The sequence below is a fragment of the Lactuca sativa genome, chromosome 2 (assembly GCF_002870075.4).
Source record: "Lactuca sativa cultivar Salinas chromosome 2, Lsat_Salinas_v11, whole genome shotgun sequence".
NCBI classification, from domain to species: domain Eukaryota; kingdom Viridiplantae; phylum Streptophyta; class Magnoliopsida; order Asterales; family Asteraceae; genus Lactuca; species Lactuca sativa.
This window is the reverse complement of record NC_056624.2, coordinates 40,299,310-40,309,984: the sequence shown is the minus strand read 5'-3', so window position 1 is coordinate 40,309,984 and position 10,675 is coordinate 40,299,310. Positions and strand designations below refer to the sequence as shown.

General features: G+C 38.5%; 1 protein-coding gene across 1 annotated transcript; it reads right to left on the bottom strand.

Annotated features, from left to right (window-relative positions):
* Window positions 1–8,717: 8,717 nt before the first annotated feature.
* Window positions 8,718–10,030, bottom strand: LOC111886627 (putative F-box protein PP2-B12). Its single transcript, XM_052768300.1, has 3 exons — window positions 9,679–10,030; window positions 9,398–9,516; window positions 8,718–9,313 (listed from the first exon to the last, which is right to left on the bottom strand). The coding sequence occupies exons 1-3, from the start codon at window positions 9,931–9,933 to the stop codon at window positions 8,830–8,832; spliced, it is 858 nt and encodes a 285-aa protein (XP_052624260.1). The 5' UTR covers window positions 9,934–10,030; the 3' UTR covers window positions 8,718–8,829.
* Between the last annotated feature and the right edge of the window lie 645 nt (window positions 10,031–10,675).

The window sequence follows — 10,675 nt, the reverse complement described above, 5'->3', positions numbered from 1 at the left end:
CGAGCACACAAGGAGTTCACCTTGAGTAGAGTTAACAGGGGTTCCACCTCTGCTGGCATCAGTCGAGTGATATTAAGCCATGGCCGTAGCCACAGCCGCAGCCACTGCAGCATTCAGAGCTGCCGCATCGAATTGTGGAGGAGGTGGTGGTATTGGAGTTGGAGTAATTTGAGGATTACGCCTTGTTGATTTGCGAGGAGGCATCCTTCAACTATAAGTTTAAAGGAAAGATGTACATGGTGGTTAGAATCAATTGTAAGCATGGTGAGAGTGATCCATGGGCTAAATCGCCATAGTCCAACAGTTGAATGAGTGTATGTTTTGAAATAGAAGCACAGAAGAAAAGTAGAGGAAATACAAGAGTACTGATTTTTCCAATAGATTAGATAACTGTCAACATTACCAGTATTATTGATGTAACAAGTTCGGGAAAAACGACCTAGCAGTAGGTCTTACATCACACCATATGAGGGAAAATGTTGACAGTTCTTAGATTCCTAGTTAGAGTACTTGGAAAGTAGGAATATTTTACAGACAAAAGCTTCATAGAGCACAGTTCATAAAGGCTATTCCTTGAATCAAAAGAAAAGATGTGCTAGACATCTTCTAACTACGATGGGAATTCCTCGGGCGAACCCTAAGATTTGCCACTTGACGAACCACTTCTTGAAGGTGTTGCTCATGAGCCCTCTGGCGAACTCGAAGTTCTATGAATTTAGCTCGGGAGGCAGCCAGTTGTTGCTGCAGAGTCTCATTGGTCCTTCTGGTCCTGTCCATTGCTTCTTCAAGATGGCAAATGCGGACGGTGTTGACACCAGAGTTGGCATCAATTTCCACGATTTGGCTGATGGCTGCTCGACCTTGCTCGACATTCCGAGCAATCCTACGGACCATGATAGGTAGGACTCAGTCAGCTGAGCCACCCTTGTTTATGTTGTAAAAGCTCTGGTCCCTGTTGTAGGGTAAAGTTTGACCATGTTCATTGCTCCAGCGATTCAAGTTTGTTTCCCACAAGGGCGTGGGACCTTGAAACGCGGGTCAGGGGTTGAGATTTGGGGCTTGACCCACTTGGGGTAGGTTATTGACTTCAGGCTCGCAGTCAGAACCATCTGAGAAGCCTTCTGGTAGGTAATCATCCAAAAGAATTGGATGCTCATCTTCGGGCTCTTCTTCAAGCCATCCAGCATTGCCGTGGGATGGAAAGTACGGGTCGCCATGATATCTACGCGAGAAAAAAAGGGATAAGAATCTTATATAAATAGACGTACTACTTAAGATAATTATAAGATGATCTTTATCAGTTATGTCAATACTTGTGTAGTTTATACCAGTTATATGAAGTCAAAGCAGGATAGACCTTCGAATAAGTGGCCCTAACTCCAAATCCACAACCAAAAAAGGACAAGAAGTAAAGCAAAGGTCACAGATTCTGAGTCTATAGCACCTAAATTTCATATAACCTTATCGTATCTACTTAGCGACTATTGACCTACTTGATAGAGACCTTTTTAGTTCTCAGATATGTAATTATAGTAACACAAAATACTCCTATAGTATTTTAGACTTATGTTGTGTTCTAGTGTTTTCATTGTAGTAGTGTTGGTAAGTTTTTAGACTTGTTGCCGTATCACAACCATTATTGGGCACATGCTAATCACTCCTCGGACCAGCATAGTTGATCAGGCTATGCCACTCCCAGGACTAACCATACATCCCCGAGCTTACTCCAGGAGCGGTACGATCACACCTTCACCTTGCCACGATCTCCTGAAGCACCTGAAACAATAAACCACAATTGTAAGCCCGAAAGCTTAGTGAGTTTCCCCAAAGTACCCATACACACATAATCATACACATACAACAAAGAACAACATACTACGGGTCCAATCAACCTTCCGATTGGAATACTGTCGCACCCCAAAACCAAGAACGACGGAAACGTTCTGGGGCAGAGGACGTCATGTACGGTATCACAACACAGTATAATAGTAAGCAAGTAAACAACATCATCCATTGCATTATATATATATATATATATATATATATATATATATATATATATATATATATATATATATATATATATATATTTAATATAAGTGTGTTCTGTAGTATATAAGACACCAAAATATAAATCAAAATATAAGATGAGTCTTGTATGCGCTCCATCTTCTCAAAGGCTGGCATCGGTACCTGTCTACTGATGACCTGAGAATACAAGTTATTTTGAAAGACTTTATCAGCATTAAAGCTGGTGAGTTCATAAGTATTTAGTGTCTATGTTTGTATCAAAATGATTGAAACGGTGTTTGATGTACGAATTTGTAAACGTTTGTAGTAAAAGTATGTGAAGGTTTGTAAGTGTTTGTAAAAGTTTGTAACTCCTAGAAAATCCTATATTTTCTACTAAATGTAGCCTTCTACCAAGGCACAACTGTTTTGTATGTTTGTTTGTTGTAAAAGTGTGTAATTTTCCCAAGTGTAACTATCATTATCAAAATATAGTTTGTACATTAATGTTTAAGTGAAGTAATCACCAAATAAATGTAAAGGGTAAATTAATGTAGTACTGTAGTGTTGTATTATAGGAACTACTGCTGTACTAACTACCTTAAACCGGATTTATATCAAGGTATTATGTGATTAATTGTACCATAATATCGACTGGGAAACACGACAATGTAAGTCGTCAAAAGTAATGACATTTGGCACCCGAAGACCTGCAGGTCCCGTTGTAGCTAACAGCAAGGTGTATGATAGTCAATCTAGTATAGATTTATACGCAAATTCACGCTCTCCCTCCAGGAGATTCTAGTTACAACTCGGGCCATGACAACGAAGGCATGCTTCGATACAGTGGATCACATTGATGTTATAGTATACTTGTATATGTAATGTATGTACTTGTGTAATGAATATATTGTTTCTCATCATAGTATCGTTGTATATGTTCTCATCATAATATAGTTGTATATGTTCTCGTCATAGTATAATTGTATATGTTCTCATAATAGTAAGTAATGACTCATGAATGAACTCACTCTTGTGTGCTTCATTGAACTAGAAGTAGTAAGTAGTATAACCCTAAACTATACCTATTATATTTTATTAGTAAACTTGTTTGCATGACTGAATGTATTGAAGTGAGATAAAAGTCTTTATATCTATACACATATACATAATATATAAGTAAGGAATCAACGACACTCGGACAAACAACCGGATACTTTAAGACCACAATCAAACAAGGACAGGAAGTAAAGTGGGTTATCAGTTCTAAGTCCTTCAAACCTTATTTATATAACTATATATGTAATAGACATGGTTTTAACAATATATAAGTTTAAAAACTATAAAAGAAAGGTTTAGTATACAAAAGTGAATTTGATAAAGAGTTTGACATGTAAAGTAGTTTGATAAACCGTTTGGAGTCATTTGTTTGGTAAAACAGTTTAAAGTATAGAAATTCCATTTGTATGCTAGTTATTAATCACATGTGATTGATCTAATAACTAACATGACTCAACTTGTATCCCCCCCCCCCATAAAAGCATTTAAAAACATTTAATAACATTTCAAAGGTTGATTAAGGGGTATAAACTCACTTGTAGTGAGTGGTTTGGATGAACGGATGGTTTAGGATGCCAAATGTCAAGTGAAGACTTGAGCACACACACGAATCCTATTTATCATATAATAACACATATATGTATCCAATTAGTCATTTAAAAACTAATTAATCAAGTTAAGATACCCTAGGACATGGAAAAACACTTTGATTCAAGTGATAAAAGTACCAAGGGTTGCATCTAACAGTTGTATAGCCACTTAAGGGAGTTTTAGGTCCAAGTGGTATGTTTCTTTTGGTTTTCGATCCATATGGATTTCGGTCCATATGGTTTTCAGTCCAAGAGGTTGGCCGAAAACTCTTGTTCTTTTATGCATAAGGTGATTTCCAAGGGCTTCCAACAAGCAAGAAGTGTTCTAGACTCAATACTTAGCATTAGGAAGGTTTAAAGTCATTTTGAACCTTTCATAAGGGTTTTCGGTCTAAGGAGATGCACTAGACCGAAAACACCTTTGTTCTTGGATAAATGGATGTTTTCAAGGCTCTAAATTAAGTATCCTTACTAGATAACAAGTATAGGAGATAGATACTTACAATATGGAAGCAAAGAAGGGTGTTTTCGGCCCAAAACACTAATGTGTGTTCTTGGTGTTCTTGGTGTAACTAAGAACACTTGAAGATCTACATAAATGGAATGATTTCATGGATGAAATCATGTAAGATCACTAGATAATGGAAGAGATCAACTAAACAAGGAAGGAAACACTTACAAATCAAAGATTTAGAAGGAAAAATCGGATGATACTTGAGAGGATTTCAGTTCTTGTTCTTGAAAGATTAAAAAGTCACAAATATGGCTAAGTGTCATATATATACTCATGGGGGTTTTCGGTCCAAACACCATTTGGGCTGAAAACTCCTAACTCTTGGAGTTTTTGCGAAAATGATGCACAATGAACCTAGGGCATCCTCTCTCCTTTGATTCCTTGAAGTACTAAGCTTTAAAACACTTAAACTGACTCCAAAATGCTTAACAGATAGCAGGAACAATCCTGATTTCTATTGAAGTGAATGATTGTTCAGAATAAAAATTTCGGGTTGTCACAAATACCTCTGGCCCGCAACCGTCAGGTTGGAATGCCAACATAATACGAGCCCAATCATCCTACGAGGATGGAATACTCTCGAACCACAACCATCGGGTTGGAATGCCCATACACCTATACGTACAACAATAACTACTATGGGTCCAATCATCTCACAAGATGAAATACCCCAGGCCCCTCAACCATCGGATTGGAATGCCAACACAATATGAGTCCAGTCATCCTACCGGGATGGAATACTCCTGGCCCACAACCATCGGGTTGGAATGCCCCACTCCCTATACCTACAGTAACTACTACTACTATGGGTCCAATCATCCCTCAGGATGGAATACCCCAGGCCCCTCAACCTTCGGGTTGGAATGCCAACCTACTATGAGTCCAATCATCCTACCAGGATGGAATACTCTTGGCCCACAACCATCAGGTTGGAATGCCAACCTACTAGAAAATATACACACATAACAGGCAACCACATAATACTCTATAGAACCAACATACTAAGGCCCTATCATCCTACTAGGATGGAATACCGTCAACTACTGCTCAACATACTTAACCCGCAGGTAACCTCCTACCAGCGTACATAAGGCAAGACCAACTATAGGTCTATAAATAACCACTACCCAACTACCAGGGCGCCGATCCAACAGAACTAGCCATCACTTAACTATCCATTTCTCTAAGATACTAAGCTAACAAGGCATATCCTCATATCATTATCCTATCTACCAGGATACTAGCATGCATATCATCACATAACATAACAAGCTGTAAACAACAATTCAAAGGGCCCGCCTTAGTGCCTTAGACCCTTAAGTATAGTGAGGATAACTCACATGAAATGAAGAACCGAACCACGAAAGCACACACCCGAAGCACTGCTCCAAACTCCAACACCTATTGCCATCAATGGACCATTGACATAAATAACCGATCACCATAACACCCTTGGAGGTCAAAGTCAAAGTCCAGGCCAAAGTCAAAACTTCCAGACTGACCCTACTCGCCGAGTCAACTCGTTGACTCGTCAAGTCCTTAAACTCTGAAACTCTTAGTACCCAACTCAACTCGCCGAGTCACCCCAAGACTCGTCGAGTCCAACGACCTCCGAGTCCCATCCTGTTCAACTCACAGAGTTACCCTTCAACTCACTGATTCGGGGCTTTAACCAGAAGAGGTTAGGGTTCCGTGACTAGACTCGCCGAGTCCAAGGCAATCTTCAACAGACTCGCCGAGTTGTTCTTCCAACTCGCCGAGTCCATGCACATGGTCATACAACTCGTCGAGTACCCCCATGTGACTCGCCGAGTCTCTCCAGTTCTCAATCCATTCAGAGGCTTTTTGAGCCATGCAGGGGCTCCAAACTGTAGATCCACTCTTCTAGGGCATGCCTCTTACGTAAAGTTGCAAACTTTACGTGAAAGCAAAGAGTTATAGGCCCAAATCACTCTAAGGCTAAGGTTTAAGACAAGGATGCTTCACCAACAAACCAAGGGCTGATACTTTATGAGGTTTTGGACCAATACAAGTCTAGATCTGTAGTAGCAACCTCAGATCTAGACCTCTAACCCGAAATAGATCCTTAACATGCCAAAATGGACCCAAATCTCATTCAAGAAATAGATATAGATGCAAAAGAGTCAAGGTAACAGCTTGTTACCTCCGAAATGTGCCCAAGCTGAAGTAGATTTTGGATCTACACCAATCCCTTGATGCTAGTCTCTTGATCTTCAAGTCCCATTCTCAAAATTCCTCCTCTAAAGCTCAATTCTCTTTAATAATGGAAGCTCACACGATTTCTAGGGTTTATTGACTCTCAAGGGCAATAATGAGGCTGATGGGAGGACCTAAAGTGCTTTATATAGGGCACAACCCCCAGGATTAGGATTTTCTTTCTTTAGCACCAACTCGTTGAGTCCAAGTTTCCGACTCGGCGAGTTGATCACTTAATTCGCGACTCAAACCCGCTCCGACTCGGTGAGTAAGCGTACCTACTTGTCGAGTCCCTTCTTCGTAATTACACTTTTGCCCTTCATTGAACTTCTGAAATTTCGGGATGTTACAAGAGAGAGGGGCGGGGTATCCTCCTCTCCCTCCGTTCCCACACCCCCCTAAACCGCGGTGGCATTATAGTGTTCTGGTCGTGGATCCAGTTCCCGCACACCTCTTCCTGCCATATACCCTCCAACCTAATAATTAAAATTTAATTAAGGAATACGAATATTTGATTTTACCAAATTTTAACAATAAATATAAAGGTTTTTAAAATCTATTTTAGCCTAATTTAATAAAAGCCTACTTATTAAGAAGCAGAATTCTTTAATATATTATAATTATTGAATATTGTTAGTGATTTAATATATTATAATTATTGAATATTGTTAGTGTTTTACGATTTTTCAATGGAAACCATGACTTTTTCGAATAGATCTTGTAAAGAAGGGTAAATTATACGAATAGTCACTGTGGTTTTGGGGCAATCTACGTGCTTAATCCCTAAGACCTTTTTTTTTTAACTCGGATAGTCCCTAGAATGTATTTTTGTTGCATGTTGGGTCGTTGATAGACCTAAAATGATTATATTACCCTTTTTTTATTTTTTGTTGTTTATTTCTTAATTATTTATGAAAAATGTTTAATAATAAGGTGGTCCCATCCCATCATACCCCACCCATTCTCGTCCTTCTCACTACCCCTCTGGTTTCCAATCTCTTGATAAACCTCCGACCAGACAATCACTAGGAACCGTCCCTTCCTCCGGCAAGCTTAAATACAAAACCAAATTCAATCACAGTGTCTTATGATGAAACCCATAAATTGAGAAATCAAAATTGAAATTGAAATCAGAATCCCACTATCTCTCACATGTTATAGTTTTTGCATCTGAAACCATAAAAACTAAAATGTTTGAAGCCCAATAAATAATGAATCCTAGAAATTGACCATGGTCTCAAAGACAAAGATAAATCTTCGTGAAGATGAAGAGGATCGATGATGTGAAATGGATGTTTGAAACCCAAAAACCTAGTTCCATGTGAGAGAAGAACATCAATGATGATGAAACCCATATGAGAAGAAGATCTACAAAGAAGATGATATCTGAAACGACATCGGGTGGATCTGGTTCGTTGGAAGGTGACTGTAAGTACCAATGGTGAAACAAATGATGCAATCAATCAACCACCCGATGCAAATCGATTTCCAAAACCAAATCGATGAGGTTAAATTCAACCACTAAACTAAAACTCGATCTCAAACTGAAATCAAACTCAAAATTGACTCTGAAACTCAAAATAAACCTCAAACTAAATTTAAACTTGAAAACAAAGGTAATGGGTGATATATGGTTTGTTTGGGACACCGACAAAGGAAAAGGGCACCGTTCGGAGGATGCTTCATCTCTGCCTTCTCCGACGAACAACGAACGTCATCAATATGCTCTGATATTTTTGTTGGTGAACCGGTTGGCCTTGAAGGAAGGACATGAGGGAACCACCATCATTAGACGCTTGTGGCGATGGTCGATGAAGGAAGACGACATGGATAAACCTTTAACTAAAAAGACAATAGGTGGTACTTGGGAGAAAATGTGTGATGGGGAATTAAGGACGTGGGAATGCTAGATTATGTTTAAGATTTTTTAATAATTATTTTATATAATAATAAATCGGAAAAGTGAAAGGGGTAAATAAAATAAAAGTAATATAATTATTTTATGGACCTAAGGTGCAGCAAAAAATACATTTTAGGAACTATCCGAACCATCAAAGCTAAAAAAAAAATACTCAATCTTAGAGACCAAGTGCGCACATTGTCCCAAAACACACACTATTCGTATAAGTTACCCTGTAAAGAAATTGATGTGTACGGTGTACCAATACATTTAACTTTTTCCCTATCCTCCATGGCATCCGTGATCCGTCTCAATCTTGACAGGTGTTTCTTATTTCTAGAAGTATTTCGAATTTTTTTTAATGTAAATCTAGAGTTTTTAGAACTATTTACAAAATTTACAAAAAGTAATAATAAAACTTCAAATATAATTCTAAAAAATTCACTCTTACTTATATATTTTATAATTAGGGAAATATCAAATCAATAAGATTACAAACAATACTTTACGAAAAAGTAAATTGCTTTCCAACTAGTTTCTTATTTACAGTTCTTTGGCCTGAACTCGATACCTTGAATAACAAGCCCAGTCTTCCAATTCCCTCCGTTCACCTCCGCCACACTCAACTCCAGTTCCGCCGCATCACCACCGCCATTAAAGTACTCTCCGATCTCAATCTCAAACCAACCATCTTCTCTTTGTTTCGGGCCATTCTCTTTAGAAGGCGAAGGCACATCCCAATTCGCAAATCCTCCTTTGCTAAACATCCCAATCCCTCTCCTTGATCGGAGTCCTCGTCTCCGCCCTGCTTCAGGGTCGAGATACACCATCCGGGTTTGACTCCGGTCGCCGTGAAAACCAATACAGACCTCCACCGGTTGGTACTCAAACCCATAAGCTTTCGATGTTGTTTTGAACACAAGAAGAGCAACGTAAGTGGTATCCGGGGAGAAGATTGAAGTATCGATTTTGCCGATGATTTCAAGCAAACTCACACTGATCAGTTCTGCTACCTCTCTGAATCTGTAATTCGAGATTCGAGGAGTTAAAAGAGGGAAAAGGATTTTTGAGGTGTTGATATCTTATAAGCGAGTAGCATAATATTACCTTGATTCTGTTGTTGGCGTCCATATCCAACAATTTGGGGAATCGGAAGAAGCGATTGATAATTGTCTCGCAGCTAACATGTAACATTTCTTCCCGCTACTTTTATCCAACCAGAAACTCTGTTGAAATTGGATTCAGATAATCAGATCGATACATTTCATACGAGATCTCAGAATTTAATTTGATTTAATCATTTTTCGTGTTTACGAGGATTTGTAGAAGAATATGAAATTAACGAAGAGTCAAATGAAATGAAATAGGAGAGTTATTCAGAAGTTTACTTTGTTTCCTTCGTCTACGATGACTGGATGATCGCAGAGACGCAGATAAATCTCCTTCTTCGATGCGACTGAACCACCGTCCGCCGTCTCCGGCAGGTGCTCCGGCGGCGTGAAACTCTCCCAAACGCTGTCCCACTGTGCCGCCGAACGGAAAACGGAATTGACGGAGGACAACCGGGAAACATCTCGAGGGCTGGTGAGTGCCAATGCTTCAGCTACGAATCCTTCCGGCAACCTCTCGAAGAAATCCTCCATAGCTATTTCAGCTTTTTAACAAGTTTCGGAGATTAATGTTTATAACGTGGGTGGGGATATATGTTTATATTTAGAGTTTTAGACACGTAACGTCAATGGATGACGTGTTTAAAATGAAATATGGTTCATCTGAAAATTTATTATTTATCTATGATTATAATTTATAAAGTATATGAGTGGTATGTATAATCTTTAAAAATGGGGTTGAAATTTCATTTTATATTTTTTCGTGCTTGTTTTATGTGTATGGTCTTTCTTTAACAATGATATATTTAAACCGTTATCCCCGGCTTCATATCATTATATCATTATATGTGATTGTCACGTAGATATTATTAATTTATTATACATGATTATTGCCATCCACCAACAACTAGCGTTACACACTTATGGTACTTATGTATTTGTTCTTCCACGACATTTTGTAATCCTTCCATAAATTTTTATAGTTAGTTGACAATTATGCCCTTTCAAGGGGGAACCAAAGAGAATTAAAGAAGGTATTGTTGACCTGGAGTGGATAAAGGAAAAGAAAGAGTTTGAAAGAAACAAAGTATGGATACTAATAAAGCAACAAGAAGAACAATTTCGGAAAATAGGAAGGATGAAAATGGATTATGATCCGAAATCAACTTGTTTCGTGCTTAAAGTATATAATCAACAAGAAACTTTTTTTCCGTAGTGACAAGAATTGATGCAATCAGATTTTTGTTTGTTATGGCTTATGCACCTCACATGAAAT